The sequence below is a fragment of the Piliocolobus tephrosceles genome, chromosome 1, assembly GCF_002776525.5.
Source record: "Piliocolobus tephrosceles isolate RC106 chromosome 1, ASM277652v3, whole genome shotgun sequence".
Lineage (NCBI taxonomy): Eukaryota > Metazoa > Chordata > Mammalia > Primates > Cercopithecidae > Piliocolobus > Piliocolobus tephrosceles.
This window is the reverse complement of record NC_045434.1, coordinates 151,827,191-151,849,736: the sequence shown is the minus strand read 5'-3', so window position 1 is coordinate 151,849,736 and position 22,546 is coordinate 151,827,191. Positions and strand designations below refer to the sequence as shown.

General features: G+C 39.9%; 2 protein-coding genes across 3 annotated transcripts in view; one reads left to right on the top strand and one right to left on the bottom strand.

The window, feature by feature from the left end:
* ANKRD13C (ankyrin repeat domain 13C) overlaps window positions 1–21,595 on the bottom strand; it is a 92,353-nt gene extending 70,758 nt beyond the window's left edge. The window contains exons 1-2 of one of the 2 annotated variants that reach the window (XM_023209580.2): window positions 20,777–21,595; window positions 1,317–1,358 (exon numbers count right to left, since the gene is read on the bottom strand). In XM_023209580.2, coding sequence (XP_023065348.1) covers window positions 1,317–1,358; window positions 20,777–21,206 — 472 coding nt within the window. In that variant the 5' untranslated portion in view covers window positions 21,207–21,595. The remainder of the gene's footprint in view (window positions 1–1,316; window positions 1,359–20,776) is intronic. The other variant, XM_023209570.3, reaches the window with a different exon arrangement.
* On the top strand, window positions 21,318–22,309 carry HHLA3 (HERV-H LTR-associating 3). The gene is given in 3 exon segments (XM_023207203.1): window positions 21,318–21,370; window positions 21,676–21,975; window positions 21,977–22,309. Coding segments are annotated over 3 exon segments (504 nt in total). The 3' UTR covers window positions 22,128–22,309.
* Window positions 22,310–22,546: the final 237 nt, after the last annotated feature.

Sequence of the window (22,546 nt, the reverse complement as noted above, 5' to 3'; positions counted from 1 at the left end):
TACAAAATTAGCCAGGCGTTGAGGCACATGCCTATAATCCCAGCTACTCTGGAGGCTGAGGCAGGAGAATCACTTGAACCCGGGAGGCAGAGATTGTGGTGAGCCGAGATTGCACCATTGCACTCCAGCCTAGGCAATAAGAGTGAAACTCTTTCTCAAAATAAATAAATAAATAAAATAAAATAAAAACAAGTTCTAGCAATATCCCCAGGTCAGTAGACATTCAGATCAAATGTTTACATTGACAGATACATTATACCATATAACAACAACAGATGTTCATAATGATACTTCTAGATCATTGAAAAAAAAATCTTAACAGAAGTTCATTAGCCTGTTTAAAAATATACAATTATATTTCTTTAAAAAATTTTATCGGCTGGGCACGGTGGCTCACACCTGTAATCCCAGCACTCTGGGAGGCCGAGGCAGGCAGACATGAGGTCAGGAGATCAAGACCAGCCTGGACAACATGGGGAAACCCCGTCTCTACTAAAAACACAAAAAATTAACCAGGCGTGGTGGCACATGCCTGTAGTCCCAGTTACTCAGGAGACTGAGGCAGAAGAATTGCTTAAACCCAGGAGGCAGAGCTTACAGTGAGCCAAGATTGCACCACTGCACTCCAGGATGTGCAACAGAGCGAGACTCTGTCTCAAAAAAAAAAAAAAAAAAATTCTATCAAACACATTTAAAATATAAAAATCTAGTACTCAAAGGATTGCTATTCAGCTATCTAAAATCCACTTTCCAGAATAACTGGGGATCCAAATAACTGAAGTTTTACTGCATTTAGGAATAACCTACAAAAGTAAGTATCTTTTAAATCACCTGCCTATAAGGTTTTTTTAATTAAAGAATGAATACTTTAACAAATACTTAATAAACAAGTATTAAGTTTTTGCAATTATCTACCATACAAAAGGCTCAACTTATGACTTTAGAGACATAAAATATTATGTATTAAAAATCATATAAAACTCTAATATGAAAAGTATAATAATTAATGAATCTTAATATTTGGAAATAAATCTTCTAAAATTATAAATTCCTGCTTAATAAAACAACCAAGTAAGGGGAAAAAAATATAGTTTCAAAAGACATAAAAGTTAGTACAGGATTTCCACCAACACTTTTTAAAAAGGGCTATGGAAAACAAGAAAATATTTACTAATTTCAATATACTAAATTCCAAGTTCAATTAACAAATAAAATAAGTGAGTTTTTAAAAACTCAAAAGACAAAATTGATCTTAAAAAGTTTAAACAGACTATACCTAAATGAAGTTAAACATAAAAAAGAAAAGATTTACTAACCTTTATTTCCTAACATCACAGCAAGGTGTAAAGGAGTATTTCCTAAAAAAAAAATAAAATAAATAAATTAGAAGGTGTCAAAACATAAGAACATTTACTTAAAAGTGGTTTCAGTTCCTCCAGAAATTTCACTGGCAGATTTTAAGCAAAAATACTGTGACTGCAAAATAATATTGCTTATATAGTAAATTTAAAGTCAGAAGATATCACAATTTCTGAGTACAATGTACTCCCCAACCCCTCCAAAAAAAAGGATATCCATTTTGAGATTTATTTTTCAAACAGATTTCACAGATTCCTTTTGCTGCTAATTTCTCTTTCAGATTATTCTTTGTTCATTTAGCAAACAATTTAAATATCTAGTCATCCTTGGGGACAAAAATCAGTAAGACCGAATCCCAGTCTTCAAGTTGTTCAGAAAGTCTTCTGTTACACAAATATGAAAATAAATAATAATTACTATTTATTAAATAGAAGGGAGTATAGCCTGACTGTGGAACACAGTGCAGAGCTCATAACTTTGCAGAGAGTTAAATATTGAAGAATGGACCACACTGAAATGAGCCTTAAATAATTTGTTAGAAATCTGTAGGTGAACAAAAGCAACACTGGCTAGCATTCCAGATTTTTTTTTTTTTTAAGTTATCCAAATCACACTCAAGTGCAGGAACAATTTATATTTGGGAAACAAACAAAAAGTTATTAGTGGGGGTGAAGAAGTTATAGAAAACAGTAAAGAATGAAATTGGAATGATGAGCAAAAGAAAAAGACTTGAAAGCTATGATATGAAGTTTGGACTACATTCTATAGCTGTTGTTATAGAATGACTAATTTAATTTCAAAATGATACCCTAAGCTACACTTATGATCTAAATATTAAATCAACAGTAATATTTGAAATTAAAAAGTTAGTAAATTTGCTAAATTTCACAGATTAGCAATTTTACAGAAGTCATCACATTAATTACGACCAAAATAATAAGCTAAACATTATCAAGGGATCATATGCAGGATGAAGTAAGAGATGTGCATGTGATAAATTCCAGTTTCCTCTTTGCTTGACAAGAGATCGGCCATGATTAAAACACACACACACACACACACACACTTTTGCTCAACAAAGGCAGAATGGAATGGGAATTGTTGGCAAAGTCAGCAAAATACTATTTTGAGCAAAATTTAGAAAACAGCACAAAGAAATTCACTACACTAAAGTCACCCCCATGGCCAGGCACGGTGGCTCATGCCTGTAATCCCAGCACTTTGGGAAAGTGGCAGGCAGATCACTTGAGGTTAGGAGTTCAAGACCAGCCTGGCCAACATGGTGAAATCCCATCTCTACTAAAAATACAAAAGCTATCCAGGCATGGTGGTACCCGCCTGTAATCCCAGCTACTTGGGAGGCTGAGGCAGGAGAATTGCTTGAACGTGGGAGACAGAGGTTGCAGTGAGCCAAGATTACTCCATTGCACTCCAGCCTGGGCGACAAGAGTGAAACTCTGTCTCAAAATAAATAAATAAAATAAAGTCATCTCTGTAAGTAATTTTACCAAAAACAAAACAAAACCCTGGATTACAGAAAATCTCTTTATCTTAACTAGGGACAAAAAAACAAGACAGATTTGGAGATACAAGTCACATTATGCTTTTCGGAAATAAGAACTGGAGGTACAAATTTCCATTGGTACTTAGTACTTTAATATGAAATATGCAATGAAGAAAAGCATCTTTCAGCCGGGTGCAGTGGCTCACGCCTGTAATCCCAGCACTTTGGGAGGTCAAAGTGGGCGCATCACCTGAGGTTGGGAGTTCAAGACCAGCCTGACCAACATGCAGAAGCTCCTACTCTACTGAAAATACAAAATTAGCCAGGGGTGATGGCATATGCCTGTGATCCCAGCTACTGAGGAGGCTGAGGCAGGAGAATCGCTTGAACCTGGGAGGCAGAGGTTGCGGTGAGCCGTGATGTTGCCACTGCACTCCAGCCTGGGCAACAAGAGCAAAACTCCGTCTCACAAGAAAAAAGAAAAGAAAAGCATCTTTCATTATAGGCAGTTTTATATATGAATTTAGTAAAACTGATTTCTCTCTCCTCTCCTGTAGAAATTGCATACCTATCTCATGAAGATATTAAAGAAACCACCCCTCCCCTCACAAACAACTCTATGTCTGCAATTTTTCACTTTTCTCCAAAGGACGTATAGAGACACTCAAGTGAATTTTCCACATTAGGAACTCTCAGTAAAACACAGTTTTCCTACTACTACTAACTAATATGTTCAGTTCAAATAAAATGAAAATGCTTAAGAACTTTTTTTGTTGTTGTTGTTTTGTTTTGTTTTGAGACAAAGTCTCATTCTGTTGCCCAGGCTGGAGTGCAGAGGTTGATCTGGGCTCACTGCAACCTCTGCTTCCGGGGTTCGGTCAGGTGGTTCTCCTGCTTCAGCCTCCTGAGTAACTGGGATTACAGGCAAGTGCCGCTACGCCCAGCTACTTTTTATATTTTTAGTAGAGATGGGGTTTCATCATGTTGGCCAGGCTGATCTCAAACTCCTGACCTCAGGTGATCCGCCCGCCTCAGCCTCCCAAAGTCCTGGGATTACAGGCATGATTGAGCCACCACGCTCGGCCCTTAAGAACAATTTTAAACACAGTTACACACTGATAGATTAGGAGCCATCTGTGGGTCAGATTCATAAACTATTCAGTGCCTTCAGCCTTCAGCGTAATACAAGGTTAAAAAAAAAATCAACATGAGCAAGTAACAATTTCCAATGTGACTGGTCTAGAATGAAGTCCTCTTCCTTCTTTTCAAAATATTGAACTAAATTTCCTAAGTTTGCATTCACATTCGATGATAATTTACCAAGACCTAAAAGTAGTCCTAAAAAGCAAACAAATTTGGCCGGGCGCAGTGGCTCTCACCTATAGTCACCGTACTTTGGAAAGCTGAGGTGAACAGATCGCTTGAGGTCAGGAGTTCAGACCAGCCTGGTCAACACGGCAAAACCCCGTCTCTACTAAAAATACCGGGTGTGGTAGCGCACACCTGTAATCCAGCTACTCGGGAGGCTGAAGTAGAAGAATCGCTTGAGTTCGGGTGGTGGAGGTTGCAGTGAGCCGAGATGGCGGCACTGCACTCCAGCCTAGGCAATAAACTGAGACCCTGTCTCAAAAAAAAAAGCAAACAAACTTTTGACAATTTGGTGCTAAAAACAAAAGGTCAACATCAGCTATGCCAAAACCAAAGCTTTACTTTGAGCTATCATTTTTTTTTTTTTTTTTTTTTTGAGACGGAGTCTCCCTCTTGGCTCACTGGAACCTCCGCCTCCCGGGTTCAAGCAATTCTCCTGCCTCAGCCTCCCAGGTAGCTGGGATTACAGGTGCCCACTACCATACCCGGCTAATTTTTGGATTTTTAGTAGAGACAGGGTTTCATCATGTTGCCCAGGCTGGTCTCAAATTCCTGGCCTCAAGTGATCTGCCCACCTTGGCCTCCCAAAATGCTAGGATTACAGGCGTGAGCCACACCGCGCTTGGCCCTCTAATTCCTTTATATGTGCATTCTGCCAAACTAAATATTTCTAGCATTGTTTATCTATTTTCATTTATTGGCATAAAATTTGTTCGAAATATCCATTAATGATATACTATGACCTTTGAATTTATACTGATGTACCACTTCTCATTCCTAATATCTGTTATTTGTGCCTTCTTTTTCTCTTGATCAGTCTGTTTATTATTATTATTATTATTATTATTATTATTATTATTATTATTATTATTATTTTGAAACAGGGTCTTGCTCTGTCACCCAGGCTGGAGTACAGTGGCAAAATCATGGTTCACTGCAGCCTCAACCTTCCAGGCTCAAGTGATCCTCCCACCTCAGCCTCCCAAGTAGCTGGGATTACAGGCACACACCACCACACCCGACTAATTTTTTTTTTTTATTTTCAGTAGAGATATCTCACTATGTTGCCCAAGCTGGTCTCAAACTCCTGGACTCAAGCAATCCTCCCACCTTGGCCTTCCAAAATATTGGGATTACAGGCATGAGTCACTGTGCCTGACCTATTAATTTTATTCATCTTTTCAAAGAAGAAAGTGTTGGCTTTGTTGCTCTATTTTTCTAATTTAATCACTCCTGCTCTTTTATTACTTCTATTTTATTTGGGTAAAATAAACTCAAACTGGGAAATTAAGCAACTTAAAATTGTTCTTCTAATTTCTTAAAACAGATTTGATGATTGATATTTCAGCCATTTTCCTAAGATATCTACCTTTGTAAAAATGTCTAGCTTATCTGCATTGCAATCAGAGAACGGGCAGTGTAATTTCAGTCATCTGAAATGTGTTAAGATTTGCTTTATGGTTGAGTCTGACCAATTTTTGTAAATGCTGTCTATATCCTTGAAAAAAAAAACTTTTTTTTCTGCAGTTGTTGGGTTCAGCATTTCATATAAATCTACTAGATCCATTTTAATGGTGTTGTTCATGTTTTTTATATCCTTATTGATTTGCTGTTGTTGTTGTTGGCTTATCTGGTTACAAAGAGAGGAATGTTAAAAATCTCCCACTATAATTGGGGTTTCTATGTCTACTTGTAATTCTAGCAAGTTTTGCTTGATACATTTTGAAGCCATGTTATCAAGTGCAACCAAACTTAAAATCTTCATAGATTATTGGTTAATTGAACCACTTTTCATTGTGAGACATGCACCTTTTTCTCAGATAATGTTTTGTTTTAAAACCTATTAGGGGGCGGGCACGGTGGCTCATGCCTATAATCCCAGCACTTTCGGAGGCCGAGGCAGGTCCTGATCACAAGGTCAGGAGCTCGAGACCAGCCTAGCCAATATGGTGAAACCCCGTCTCTATCAAAAAACCCCATCTCTATCAAAAATACAAAAATTAACCAGGTGTGGTGGTGTGCGCCTGTAGTCCCAGCTACTCAGGAGGCTGAGACAGGAGAATCACTTGAACCCAGGAGGTGGAGGTTGCAGTCAGCCAAGATCACACTACTGCACTCCAGCCTGGGCGACAGAGTGAGACTCCATCTCAAAAAAAAAAAAAAAAAACCTATTAGGATATTAACACCATTACCATTATCCCAACTTTTTTGAATTGGTATTTGCATGGAATATATTTTTCAATTCTCTTACTTACAACTTTTTAACATCCTGATGTTTTAGATACGTCTCCAATTGCATGCAGTTGGGTGTTTTTATCCTACAGTAAGACAGTATTTGTCTTTTAACTGAAGCATTTAATCCAGTTTATATATACTTACTGATATATCAGGGTCTAAATCTACCATCCTTTTTGTGTTTTCTTTTTTTTTTTTTTTTTTTTTTTGAGACAGAGTTTCACTCTGTCACCCAGGCTAGAATAGAGTGGTGCAATCTCGGCGCACTGCACCCTCCACCTCCCAGGTTCAAGAGATCCTCCTGCCTCAGCCTCCAGAGCAGCTGGGATTACAGGCATGCACCACCACACCAGCTAATTTTTGTATTTTAGTAGAGACAGCGTTTCACCATGTTGGCCAGGCTGGTCTTGAACTCCTGACCTCAAGCAATCTGCCTGCCTCGGCCTCCCAAAGTGCTGGGATTACAGGCGTGAGCCACTGCCAGCCCAGCCCCTTTTAGTGTTTTCTATTTGTCCTGCCTGTTCTATATTCCTTTTGCTCATCCTTCTTACCTTCCTCCAGATTGATAATTTTTATTATTCCATTTTGTTTTTTCATCTATCTGAAAGGTATACATATTTTACTTTACTATAGCAGGAAAGTGGCATGATACAAATTACATTTTAAAATCATTCTTGTTCTCATGTAGAGAATGGATTGGAGGGGGACACAGGGAGACTAGTTATGAGTCTGGTGCAATATTCCCAGGAAAAAATATAACTAAAATTGGTCAGTCTCAATGTGGGGGCAGAGGAGACAGAAGTAGACTGGTTCAAAATAACTTGCTAATTATATGTATATGGGGAATAAGAAGTTGTGAAACAAAGAATGATCTCAGTGACTGGCTTGAGCAACTAGATAGTTAACGATGTAATTTAAAAGAATGGGTGGCCAGGTGAAAGGGAAGGAGGCAGAAAATGGCAATTCCAATTTGGACAAGTTAATTTTAAAACAACTCTGAGATTCCAAGTGAAGATGAATACAAAATCTAGAATTCAAAAGAGAAGTATAGGCTGGAGATACACATTTGGCAGTAAAAAAGAAGAGATGAGCCTGAAGCAGTGGCTCATGAATGTAATCCCAGTACTTTGGGAGGCAGAAGCGGGCAGATCACAAGGTCATGAGTTCGAGACAAGCCTGACCAACATGTTGAAACCCCATCTCTACTAAAAATACAAAAATTAGTCGGGCATGGTGGCGCATGCCTGTAATCCCAGCTACTCAGGAGGCTGAGGCAGGAGAATGGCTTGAACCTGGGAGGCAGAGGTTGCAGTGAGCCGAGATCGCCCATTGCACTCCAGCCTGGGCAACAGAGTGAGACTCCAACTTGGTGGAGGGGGAATAAAAAAAAGAAAAGACATTTACAATCAAATGTATAAATTTCTGAATATCTCTTTTTGTCTCAATAGTGGAAGAGGTGGCAACAGTTCCCTTTCTTCACTTCTCTATCTTTCAGGAAGAAAAAGAAGTACCATGCTCCAAATGGTAAAAAAAAAAAAAAAAAAAAAAAGAAAAACACACACACACATATAAGGAACTGATAACACTAGCTGCTGCCCAGGAGGGGAACTAGATAGGTAGAGATTGGTGAAAGGGAAACTTAAAATGTATCCTTTTATTTTTAAGAATTCTAAAGCATGTGAATATAATATCTATTCAAAAAAATTTTGAATTTAAGTCAAGGAGTGTCCACCAGAGTCTAGACAGATAACCTAGGTGAAGAAGTCAAGGTGTCCATGCTCCTGGATAATTATCCTTTGTTTTCTTAACCCCTCAAGAACACAAAGAGGCGGTAAAAACATCAGTACCTACTGAAGTTACAAATGAAACCTTCCATTACAAGTCCAAATTTTAATCATATTATCACAAGATGTATGAACTAGAAGTCAGTTCAACAATTCAATCCCTCTTTTTACAGATAAGAATATAAACAGAAATACCTTCTACTATGATGCTAAACATCATGCTGTGCTAATTCAATATTTTAAATGGCAAAATCATCATCATCATCACCTGGCTAATAGTGAATTTACTGTATCCACCAAGTATATCATAAAACTAAGTGCTCCAATATCCTAGTTACCTCCATCTAATATCTCCTCAGTTTTCTATGTCCTCAACCTGCTGCTTAAGCTAATTTATTACACAAAGGATTATAAAAACATAAAATAAACTTTGCTATCAACTTTTCATAATGTACTTTTTAAATCTGAAATTGAACGCCTTCATTCTAACTTGGTAAACTAAATCAAACTGTTTTGTCGAACAAGTGAAAAACACTTTAGCTTTTAGGTAGGTTGGTTTGTTTGTGGCAAAGTCTCTCTGTTGCCCAGGCTGGAGTGCAGTGATGCCATCTCGGCTCACTGCAGCCTCCACCTCCTGTGCCTCAGCCTCCTGACTAGCTGGGATTACAGGCGTGCACCACCATGCCTGGCTAATTTTTGTATTTTTAGTAGGGATGGAGTTTAGCAAAACTACGTTGGCCAGGCCAATCTCAAACTCCTAGCCTCAAGTGATTCGCCCACCTCAGCCTCCCAAAGTGCTGGGATTATAGGCATGAGACACCGCACAAGGCTGACTTTAGTTTTAAAATATGTAAAAAACACTGGCTGGTACAGTGGCTCAAGCCTGTATTCCCAACAGTTTGGAACACTGAGGCGGGAGGATTGCTTGAGCCCAGGAATTCAACACCAGTCCATGCAACATAGGGAGATCTTGTCTCTGTAAACAGTAATTTTTAAAAATTAGCTGGGGGCTGGGCACAGTGGCTCACGCCTGTAATCCCAGCACTTTCAGAGGCCGAGGCGGGTAGATCACTTGAGGTCAGGAGTTCGAGACCAGCTGACCAACAAGGTAAAACCTTGTCTCTACTAAAAATATAAAAATTAGCCAGGTGTGGTGGCAGGCGCCTACAGTCCCAGCTACTCGGGAGGCTGAGACAGGAGAATTGCTTGAACCCAGGAGGGGAAGGTTGCAGTGAGCCAAGATCGTGCCACTGCACTCCAGCCTGGGCAACAGAGCGAGATTCCATCTCAAAAAATATATATATATATATATTAGCTGGGCATGGTAGTGTGGTATGCCTGTAGTCCCATCCCTGTAATCCCAGCTACTCGGGAGGCTGAAGCAGGAGAATCACTTGAACCCATAAGGCGGAGGTTGCAGTGAGCCAAGATCACCCACCTCAGGAGGGTGAGGTGGGAGGACTGCCTGAGAGTGGGAGGTCAAGGCTGCAAAGAATCATGGTCACACTATTGCACTCCAACCAGGATGACAGAGTGAGACCCTATCTCAAAAAAAAAAAAAAAAAAAAAGAATAAATAAATACAAATAATAAATAGAATCGCTGGCATTTCATGGGTATCTATTAAATGTGTTGGGCACTGTGCCGTATACTTGTGATACCTTATTCATTTCATTTGCTCAATAATCCTATGAAACAAATATTCCTATTTCTCAAGAAGAAAAATAGACCTAATAATAGTTATTTTCCAAAATTACATATCTAGAAACCAGGACAGTTAATGACACAAAAATTTATATTCTTTTTACTGTATTTACAGTTTTCAAGCTTTTGAATCTCAGGACTCCTTTATACTTCTAAAAATTATTAAGGATCCCAAAACCATTTGTATAGATATATCTATTGATATTTACCATATTAGAAATTAAGATTTAAAAAATTTTAAATTTATTAATTGTAGAACTATAATACTCATTACCTGTTAATATAAAATTTCTTATGAAAAAATTAACTACATTTTCCAAAACAAATAAGTGACAAGAGCAGTACTATTTTAAATTATTTAATCAAAAATAAAAATAAATTACATTTCTTTAATGTCTGGCTTAACAGAAGATGGCAGCTGCGTTTTTATATATGCTTCACACAAATTCACAGTTGATGAGAGTAGGAGTATTTTAATATCCTTTTCTGATAATTGGGGGATATTATTCTTTGCTACTACACCAAAATTCACTTCTTAAAAGTTGGTTGCACAGCCGGGAGCAGTGTGTAATCCCAATACTTTGGGAGGCCGAGGCAGGTGGATCACCTGAGGTAGGGAGTTTGAGACCAGCCTGACCAATATGAAGAAACCCCGTCTCTACTAAAAATATGAAATTAGCCGGACATGGTGGTGCACGCCTGTAATCCCAGCTACTCGGGAGGCTGAAGCAGGAGAATCACTTGAACCCATAAGGCGGAGGTTGCAGTGAGCCAAGATCGCGCCATTGCACTCCAGCCTGAGCAAGAAGAGCGATACTCCATCTCAAACAAAAAAAAAAAAGATTGCAATGTGAAATCTAAAATCATATCAATAAGTTTTTTGTACTGTATTACACTGAAACATACTGATCCATCTTGTGCTTTGAATGGATCTTGTACTGATGCATGATTCTGTAACACCATGCATTGATCAGTTGAAAAACACCAGTTGACCAGGTTATGGAAATCTTCAAATGCTGATATATTTCACTGTACAATAGCAAAAAAATCACATTTGGCAATATCACCTCCAATGTGACTAAAACAGTCTTTTATGTACTGGGAACCCATCAAGCTTACCATGGCAGAGGTAAGTTCTTCAAATTTCTGCTTTTCATTTGAAAGCTTCAATTTTTTCATTCACAATAAATACTATCACTTGTTTTCCTTGAAGTCATAGGTTTACTTCATTATTTTCCAAAAAATTTGCCAAATATTCAAATTGTGATAGTTTGCAAACTGTTCTTTGAAGTAAAAATGGTGTTCCATGAAAAAGGTGGCTAGCTCAGCTTACACTCAAATACCCCTCAAACTTTTTCCTAATACTTTTTTTCTATTTGTCTTTTCTTTCTTTTTAATAGAGATGGGGGGTCTCACTATGTTGACCAGGCTGGTCTCGAACTCCTGACCTCAAGTGATCCTCCCATCTCGTCCTCCCAAAGTGCTGGGATTACAGGCGGGAGCCACTGTGCCTGGCTTCACTACTCAAACAGTTTAACAATGTTTTCCCTTATTTACCCCTTCAGTATGCAGCAGAAGAGCAAAAGGCACAATCCCAATTATGTCACAAATACCAAAAAAGCATGTACTCAAGATTAGGATGTAATAAAATTCATAATTTTTACAGTTTCATCAAAAACATTAAGAAAATTGGCTTGTTTTAATTTTTAAAATTAAAAATTAATTTGCATGCCAGTGAACAATACAATGACTACCAGCCCAGTTTGGTACTCTGACTTGCACTAAGATGTCAACAATTTTACTCACCATTGCTTTTGAACCGCTAATGAAAATGTCTGCAGTGAAAAAGGCAAGCAATGACTAGATATTATTATAAAAATAGTTTTGACTTTGTGCACCCCTTAACTATAGAACAAAGCCGGAAATTAAAAGTACTAGTACACAGCTCCAGGTTCTATAGACTCCTTCAAGTCCCATCCAAGCAAGCAGTAAAAGGGGATAATTTCTGCATTTTCTCTAAAAAATGCTAATATACTACTAAAATATACACACATGTATCATCTGACATCAAATCCATCATCAACTTCTACCAGCTCTATCTTCTTATCACCCCCCCAGTTTCCCCCAACTATAATAGTTTTTTATACGGACCCTTGCCTCACACAACAGCCCGAGCGAGCCTTTTAAAATCAAATCGTGTTACTCCTCTGCTCAAAACCCTTAAATAGCTTCCCACATTGCTCTGAGTAAAACCCCAAATCCTTAACAAGGGTCTAAAAAAGTTGTGCCTCTTAAATCTCATATCTCCTACCACCCTCCCCCTTACTTTGTTCCAGCCACGTCAACCTTTCTTTCCTTGAATGTAGTACCTTTGTTTTTGCTATTTTCTGCTTGAAACTCTGTTCTGCCAGATGTCTGCTCCCTAGTTTTCTTTAGGTAACTGCTTACATTTCTTATTCATTGGTATCTTTCCTGACTCTGACCTCAGGGAAATAATTACTACTTTTCCTTCCCCATACTCTGAGCACTCTTTATCCTCTGCTTAATTTTACTCTATGATACTTATCATTATCAGTCATATCATATATTTATTAGTTTGTTTGTTGTCTGTCTCTCCCATTGGAATGTAAGCTCCATTAGAACAGACACTTTGTCAGTTTTGTTCACTGCTATAACCTCAGTACATAAAACACTGTCCATCACATATTATTAGAAGCTTAGTATCTGTTGAATGAATGAAATCAAAGAAAAAAGAAACTATAAAGAACCAGAAGAGCATTGTCAAAATCTGATTTTACTCTCCAAAAAGCATTTCATACTAGGACAATGCAGGTCTCCACCTAATTCTGTATGATAACCAAACAAAAGCTATATATGCATAAGAGGATATGCAACATAGCACAAGTTTTTACAGAACTCACTACAGTGCTAAGAAAGGGCATGCATTAACTGCCTGATAAGATATTTGCAGGCCGGGCGCGGTGGCTCAAGCCTGTAATCCCAGCACTTTGGGAGGCCGAGACGGGCGGATCACGAGGTCAGGAGATCGAGACCATCCTGACTAACACGGTGAAACCCTGTCTCTAATAAAAAATACAAAAATCTCGCCGGGCGAGGTGGCGGGCGCCTGTAGTCCCAGCTACTCGGGAGGCTGAGGCAGGAGAATGGTGTAAACCCGGGAGGCGGAGCTTGCAGTGAGCTGAGATCCAGCCACTGCAGTCCAGCCCGGGCGACAGAGTGAGACTCCGTCTCAAAAAAAAAAAAAAAAAAGATATTTGCAGCCAAGAATCCAACTTCATAGCCGGGCACGGTGGCTCATACCTGTAATCCCAGCACTTTGGGAGGCCAACGTGGATGGATCACCTGAGGTCAGGAGTTCGAGACCTGCCTGACCAACATGGAGAAATCCAGTCTCTACTAAAAATACAAAATTAGCTGGGCATGGTGGCGCATGCCTGTAATCCCAGCTACTCAGGAGGCTGAGGCAGAAGAATCGCTTGAACCTGGGAGGAGGAGGTTGCGGTGAGCCGAAATCGTGCCATTGCACTCCAGCCTGGACAACAAGAGCAAAAACTCCATCTCAAAAAAAAAAAAAAAAAAAAGAAATCAACTGAGCTACACCAATAGTAAACTAAAGGTAACTTATAGGAGAGTAAAATAAACCTAATTAACCCTTTAGGACACTCACACACGGTATGAATTCAAGCATCAGATAAAACCTCAATTAAGGCCGGGCACAGTGGCTCACGCCTGTAATCCCAGCACTTTGGGAGGCCGAGGTGGGCGGATCACCTGAGGTCGGGAGTTCGAGACCAGCCTGACTAACATGGAGAAACTTCATCTCTACTAAAAATACAAAATTAGCCAAGCTTGGTGGTGCATGCCTGTAATCCCAGCTACTCAGGAGGCTGAGGCAGGAGAATTGCTTGAACTCAGGAGGCAGAGGTTGCGGTGAGCCAAGATTGAACCATTGCACTCCAGCCTGGGCAACAAGAGCGAAATTCCGTCTCAAAAGAAACAACAACAAAACAAAAACAAAAACAAAAAAAAAAACCTCAATTGAAGTCCTGTCAAAACCTCAAAAAGAAAGAGTAGCTTCTGAAGGATGGTACTTAATACCAAAGGTGAGAGCAACATACTGATATTAATTGGTATTGTGCGAACCTTCAGAGTTAAAATATTTCAGTCCTTTTTCCCATTTGAGACTATAAAGCTCCAAGAGGCAGATATTATTGTATCTGCTTATTTCAGAGGTTAAATAATATCATTAAAACCAGTTCATAGAGAAGCATGGTCTCAAACTCAGATATGACCCTGATCTGATCAATACAGAAAAGGCAAAAGAACTTTTCCCTTTTTCCTACCCCTATTTTACATACTTCAGTCTTGCTCTAAAACTGATCTCCCAGCTCTCCCTCAAGAAAATAAATGGTATAGGAACAGAACCATATTGTTTGTCTGCCTGGCCCCCATCCAATTCTCTAGGAACTGCACTCATTTTCTGGAACCCAAGCATTCTGATAATTACATTATACTCTGAATTAAAGTAGATTTTTATGACTTAAGAATGGCATCAACTTGGGGCAGCTATCCTACCGAAAACTCAATTCTCCTATGAGTCCTCTAGAATTCTCCTACCTCATTGAGGATGCCCAGGACCCAGCATCACCAATAATCACCCATTTCTGCTACCTTTTTTGCCAAAGCTAGATGGTCAGAATTTCTATTCCTATTGCAGCCCAGTGCAGAAAAGGGGAGAAGAGGATCCTCCCTCCCTTTTAATACACCGTTCTGAAGATGTGTTCTTATCACAACGTTTGTAAGCAGTGGGTGAAGTTCTATAGTACTAATGGTGACACCAATCAAGAAACACAGCCACTTAACCCAAGGCCAGTCCTACGCTGTTGGAGATGCACATGATGAAGAAAGACAAGAAAGAAGGAAGATGACATTCATCTAATAATGAAGATCAACTATATTAACCCTGATCAATGGAGTAACACTTCACCACCAAATCACCCCCACACCCAGGTAAGGTGTATAACACACTTTAATGTGTTATAAACTTGAGCCTCTAGACACCACTTTCTTCCTAAGGAAACTGAGGTCTGTCCTACAAAAACAAAGTTTAAAAACACCTATAAAACAGAAAGCAAATAAACAAACATAAAACTACTCATGTTCTTTTAAACACAAGCCCTCATTTTAACCCTCTCCTGCTTAAAATTATTCACCAGGAGCTTAAAGTTTTTTTTTTTTTTTCATGCGGAGATTAGCTTTATAGTCACCTCTTCTAAAAGAGATCTATTATGTATTATTCTTTTGTATCACCCATCATGAAAGTTTTAGTGACTAAAACAAAGCAGAGAAAAAAAATCAAAAGGAAGATATGAGATTTATACAGAATAAACCAAAATAAACATACCCTATGGCCACCAAATAGATTATCCTATCTTTTCAATCCTCAAAAGCACTTTTTTTTTTCTTTTTTGAGATGGAGTTTAGCTCTTGTTGCCCAAGCTGGAGTGCAATGGTACAATCTCGGCTCACCCCAACCTCCACCTCCTGGGTTCAAGTGATTCTCCTGCCTCAGCCTCCCGAGGAGCTGGGATTATAGGTGCCTGGCACCATGCCCGGCTAATGTTTTGCATTTTTAGTAGAAACAGGGTTTCACCACGTTAGGCTGCTCTCCAACTCCTGACCTCAGGTGATCAGCCCGCCTTGGCCTCCCAAAGTGCTGGGATTACAGGCGTAAGCCACCGTGCCAGGCCTGCACCTTTTTAATCTTTCTGAAATTGAGATTTTTTTCAATCACTGGCTAAAGAAATCTGCCAGCCATGAGGCAGAGATTTTACACATTAATCATTTCATTGTCACTTCCCTGTGGCAACTGCATCGGCAGGAATATTCTCAATTGAATTTTAACTTATAATTCGAAATCTCTAACATTGTATGAAATAGCTTCAAGAACACATTAACATAAAAATATTACAAGTAAATATGAAAATTAACAAGGAAAAATTAAAATTAACCATAGAGAAGATGGCTTGTCACCTGCCAGGCAATGTAATTAAAGGCAGGAGAAACTGCCAAATTTCTCAGAATAAACCAGAAATTTTTCACATCTAGGAAAGGCTGGCTTGAGCAATTCATATGTTCAGGACTTTCATCACTTTGGCACCTAAAAGCTTCTGACTAGCATCCAAGAGAAGCTGCTTAGCTTCTTAAGGACATTTAACTCAAGGGAAAAAACAAAATTACAAGTCTAACCAATAGGAAGTATAGTCAAACCAAGAAAATCTATGTTTCATATTCTCAATTCTCAATAAGTAAAATTATTATCAATCATAAAAAAAGTCATGTCATCATGATCCTTTGCCAAACTATCAATGGCAAAAATTGATTCAGAAAAATCCTTACACTGACAGTGGAAAAAGGCTTAGATTCAATCTTTTAATTTTACACTAAAGAAAAAAGTGGTATATAACCAAAGACACAGAGTTCCATAATTTTGTGTACATTTAATATTTCTTCCTCATCCAAAAACAGCTGTTATTAAGTGATGAGTCACAATCATTTGGCATATTTGAATACAATGTATACATGATTTTATAGCTGTTACTGTACTTAACACACCTCAAGAAATAGGTTTGGACCCAGAATACAATACTTCACAAAATAATTGATGACTCAAAAAAAAATTCCTATTCAACCAATATTTTACCACAGAAGTAAAAGCTCTATCCTTTCTCCTATTCAATTTAAGTCAATAACTTGCAAATGCACACACATACCAAAAAATTTTACCAAATCAGAGATAGTTTAAACTCAAATAGCTTATGAACTGAACTAAATAGTGATCAAATCAGGATTCAACAAGCTCTCCAGGTACAATAAAGGACCAAAACTAACAAAATAAAATGTAATAGCTCTAAAGTCCTTTGTTGAGGTTAAAAAAATAAATAAATACAAGAAGGGATAGAATGGAAAGACAGCAGATCACTTGAGAACAAAACATAATTAAAAAATTAACATACTCTTGGCCGGGCACGGTGGCTCATGCTGGTAATTCTATCACTTTGGTAGGCTGAGGTGGGCAGATCACTTGAGGTCAGGAGAGTTCCAGACCAGCCTGGCCAACATGGTAAAACCCTGTCTCTACTAAAAATACAAAAATATAAAAATTAGCCAGTGTGGTGGTGCATGCCTGTAGTCCTAGCTACTCAGGAGGCTGAGACAGGAGAATTGCTTGAACCCAGGAGATGGAGGCTGCAGAGAGCCAAGATTCCACCACTGCACTTCAGCTTGGGTGACAGTGAGATTCCATCACAAAAAATAAATTAATTAATTAACATACTCTTGCACTGCATAACTGTGTGCTGCTTTACAGCATTATAGTCTCCCTGTTGTCTTTGCTCACGAGGCTAATATATCTCCAGCAACAAGGTTAGTTCTGAGCACCATCTTCTACGGGAAGAATTAACAAACAAGTTCTACTAAACAATGACGAAGATTTTCATTTACTTATTTAACACGCATACAGTATTTACTATGTTTCAGGGACTATTCTAAATACTTTACAAACAATGTGACGAGGAATAGATACAAAAGTTAGGAATATTGAACCTGAAGGTAATCTTGCCAAATATCTAAAGGGCTATCATGTGGACAAAGTAGCCCATTTATTTGGGCCATTATATAAAAAAGAAGTAGCAAACAGGGCTGAGATCTGGGCTCCACAGAAAAACCTGAGATGTCCAATGGTAGGATCTCTTTACAAAACTCTTGTAAGGAATGAGAAAAAAATATATTAAAGAACTTTGCTCTAAAACCCCAAATGCACCTTATGAGAAGTGACTTCCTTGCAATATAGTGGGTCCCAATCAATAGAAATACTTACAAAGGGGTTCATGATATGCTTTGGAGTCCTTGTTATGATTCATAGCTTTGAGATTTATACTATGTAACTTTAGTGACGTTTCCTTCTCTCTCTAGGCTTTACTTTTCTTATTTTTAAAATGAGTATAAAACTATCTGCTTTGGGCTGGACACGGTGGCTCATGCCTGTAATCCCAGCACTTTGGAAGGCCGAGGTGGGTGGATTACCTGAGGCCAGGAGTTTTAGATCGGCCTGGCCAACACGGTGAAACCCAGTCTTTACTAAAAATACAAAAATTAGCCAGGCATGGTGGCACACGCCTGTGGTACCAGCTGCTCAGGAGGCTGAGGCAGAAGAAGCGCTTGAACCTGGGAGCCAGAGACCACAGCAAGATGAGATGATTCCAGGGCACTCCTTGGCAGGGCTGCTGTGAGGATTAAATGTTACAATGTATGTAAACAATTAGCACCCTGCTGACCTACTGGATAAATTGTATCTATAATAAGGACAATAATCATCACTGTCACCATGTTGGGAAAGGAATCCTTATGATGAACATAAAACTCTGTAATACATGGTATAATTGTCTGGCTCTGCTATGTACCTGTATGAGTGTATTATTCTGCTATGCACTTATATTAAAGCAATCCAAAGAGAATATACAGCTTTTATTTATTTATTTATTTTTTATTTTTATTTTTATTTTTGAGACAGAGTCTCTGTTACCTAGGCTGGAGTGCAATGGTACGATCTCAGCTCACTGCAACCTCCGCCTCCCGGGTTCAAGTGATCCTCCTGCCTCAGCGTCCCAAGTAGCTGGGATTACAGGCATGCACTACCATGCCAGGCTAATTTTCGTATTTTCAGTAGAGAAGAGGTTTCACTATGTTGGTCAGGCTGGTCTTGAACTCCTGACCTCAGGTAATCCATCCACCTCAGCCTCCCAAACTGCTGGGATTACGGGTGTGAGCCACCGCACCTATCCCAGCTTGCTTTTGTTTAAGTGATTTTATAAGTATTTATCTTCTATAATTTTAAAGGAAAAACATCCTAAAAATCTAAAAGCATCCAGGTTAGTAAAACATCAAGATTAAAAGTAGTAATGTATCAGAAAAATTTATGAGGCTATGGGAGAAAAAAAGACTAAATAAGAAGCACATTAAATTGAAGCCACTGTTCCTAGGACGCCTCACTATAGGAGATGAGCATGTACACATTGCAGGGGGGAAAACAATTATATTTACCCCAGGTATGTGAACCACTGGTTACATTAATCAGAAACATCAATGATATAAGGTCAGCTAAACACAATAAAAAACTTTAAAAAAGTGAGTTTCAGTGGGCTAAGGACAAGAGTTTAAGAGTATATAGGATTGTAATTACTTCGAACAGAATTTGAACTTAAACAAATGTACTCCTAAATGTTGGGCTGAAGACATGGAAGCCCAATAATTCTGTAATTCAATACCTTCAGTGATACTCATCCATCTCTTATTTCAAAGGGAGTTAACTCTCAAACCTTTTACCTGTTTCAGGGATATTTCAAGGTAATGTAACTATGGCTACTACGTAGACCAAATTTGAAAAACTTCCTAATAATTGACTAATAAACTGAAGCTACAACCCATCTGCCACTAACAACTGTTTTCCAAAGGGTTAGAATATAATTACCATCATCAACAAACAACATTATGCTTCTACTATAATAGCAAAATGATTAAGTAATTTAAATGTAGGAATGAAAAACTGGCTGCAACTTTAAGATACTTTTTTGGGGATTTACGATAAATGATAGGTGGTGATTTCATTACATTACAACATTGTAAATTCGGAAAACAAATGCAGTTGTTAGAGAATTATACAGCCAAGAGAAACCTTACTCTTTTTTTATCTGAATTTTTGTCCTTAAAAGCCTACAACCCGATGGAATTAAAGGAGCTTATTTCACAGGCAAATATTTCATTGATATGTATATCATTTTGAGCACAAAGTTCGTTGAGCGTGTTCTAACTGAATGTATACACTTTTCATATTAAAAGCTGAGCGATCAACAATATGTGCCAACTACCCAGTTTAAAACGGCCTATTAAATGTTAAAATGTCAGTGTTCACATTAGTTTTCATTAATAAATTTACTGCTGCTTAAAAGTTAACTCAGTCACACGATTTTTTGAATTAAACAAAAAATTCAGCTTACAAGGCAAAAAGAAATGGTTAATATAGACTAAGATAAAATTACTATGAAAATTACAATTCTATTTTTAGTCACAGTCATCAAGATGAGACATTACTATTAGCAATTATCTACTTAAAACAAGCAAAAAATCAAATCTCTACTCCAACAAAACTCGGCTGTTGAGAAGTCTAACTGTTCTAGGTATCAAATACCAACAAACTTCTACCGTGTGGCTTTCACAAATCAAACATTCTAAGTTTACTGAAAGCAGACAAAAAAGAAACAACCTGATGGCAGGCAGAATCACAACCAGTTGCGGTCAAGATGGGATCTGTTGTGAGTAATGAAGGGAGGAGGGCAATTTATGTGTTCAAAATTTAAAATGCCAAGGTGGGGGGAAGGGGAGAGAAATAAAAAATACATAGCTCCATAAACAAAAGGAGAAAACCAGGTTGGGTGAGAGGCAACCTAAAATTTCTGGCAGTCCAGAATCAGCAAATCGAAGGCCTGTCTCAAACAAAACAGCTTCTCACGAGAAACTTTGAAGTGGGCAAGGAGGATACATTCCTTTGCACCCACAAGAACCAACCCCCTGACCCCTGGCACGCTATTACTGAGTCGGTCATGATTTACCGAATGGCCCGGATGATGGGCAAAGTAGAGGAAAGAAGAGTCTGCTGGAGGGGGGGCCTAGGATTCCAGAAGCCTGGGGAGGCACACCCTAGGCTCGGGGAAGGAGAGAGGTGGAGAGGGGCTAGCACTCCTCACCGTGATTATCTTTCTGCCCGATATTGTGTGTGCGGATGAGAGAGGAAAGTCTCCTCACATCCCCCTTGAAGACGCACTCGTGCACTGGGTAGTGTGCAGGGCAACTGCCTGCATCCGCGACGACAGCAACGGGGTTGGTGCCGGCCAGAAGGGCCGGGGACTGGGAGGTGGCAGTCACGGAGGAATTGTGCAGCGGCAGAGCCGGTGCGCCGGGGGGATTGGAGGAGGACGGAGCTGCCTTTAGCTGCAGCCGGTGGTGATGGTTACTGAAGATCTTATGACAAGATTTGCCGCCCTTGCCAATCCTGCTTCTGGTAAAGGTGCCGCCAAGGGCAGCCGCCGCTTCCTCATCCCCGGGCTCCAGCAGGTCCCCTTCTTCTTTGCTGGGCTTGTGGTCCCTCCGCAGTGAGCGGATCTTCTCCCCGGTCATCGCCGCCGCCAGGGGCAAGGCGGGGAATCGGGAGGCTCACCGCTGGCGACGGAGCTGGCGCTGCGGCGGCCCAAGGCGATTAGAGCGGTGGCCAGGAGCCTCCAGCGCAGCATGAACTCCCACTGCGCCCCCGAGCCTGGGACAAACGCATCTCCCGGGGAAGAGCCGGCTCTCGCCTAGGCACGAAGGGACGCGCGCTCGCTGGGGGGAGCTAGAGCTCAGGTGCCCACGACATCAGGATCTCAGCCTCGCCGTAGCAGCTGCCGTCGCCGCCTCACACCGAAAAACAGGGCACGGCCATCTTCCTCTTGCTCCTCTCGCGAGAGCTCCCCCCGGGATTGAAGAGAGAGAGAGAGCGAGAGCGAGAGCGAGCGAGAGAGAGAGAGAGAGAGAGAGAGAGAGAGAGAGAGAGAGGAAACACCGCGATAAGAGAGCTGCCAGCTCCCTCCCTCGCACCTTCTATTCCCAGAATCACTAGGCGCCGGCGCCTCCCAGGCAGCGTGTTTCCGCCCGGAGCTGGAGTCTCCCAGCTGCCAGGCGACCTCGAGACCGCACTCCCACCAACCGCGCTTCTTGTGGGCGGTCTGAAACCACAGCCTGCGTTGGATGTGTTCGGTGCACGTTATAAACAACCACTTAAACCCTCCGGATCTGCGCCTACCGCAGTCAAGGAATGCAGAATGACGCCACGGCACGCAGGATGTGATGTCACCGAGATGCACGGGATACTCGTTCAATCAACATTTACTGAGCATCTGCTTCGTGCCATACACCGAGCTAGCAAATATGTAGAGCACCAGTCCTGATTGCAAGGAGCGCTATACAAGAGGAATGACAGCCAAACGATTAACAGAGGAGGCGGGGTTGCACGCAAAAAAGGGAGGGGCGAATTTTTGTGTTGAGTTGTCAGGAAACTCATAGAAGAGTTTAGGGGCTGACTTTGGAAAATGATGGGCTGTCCAGCAAACGGAAAGAGGGGAGGCCACTCAAATATGTATTAGATGAATGAATTTCGGGCAGATGTCAGTTAACATGAGGGTGGAGACACTTAAGGAGCGCAAATAATCGTGTAACTGAGATATAATTGTATTAGTTCATGGCCAACCTCAACCTAGTGTCAAACTCTGAAGAAACGTAAATCTGCCAACCATGAAACTTTAACAAAGTAACTAAAGCTGGCCACTGAGGAGGTAAGGGTGGGGGTTAGCAAAACATCCTAAAGATCTTAACCCATTTAGCTCTCCAAAGTTCCCCTATATTCTGACAGCAAATACTTCAGGTCCCTTTTTTTTTTTTTTTTTTTTTTTTTTTTTTTTTTTTTTTTTTTTTTTTGACAGCAT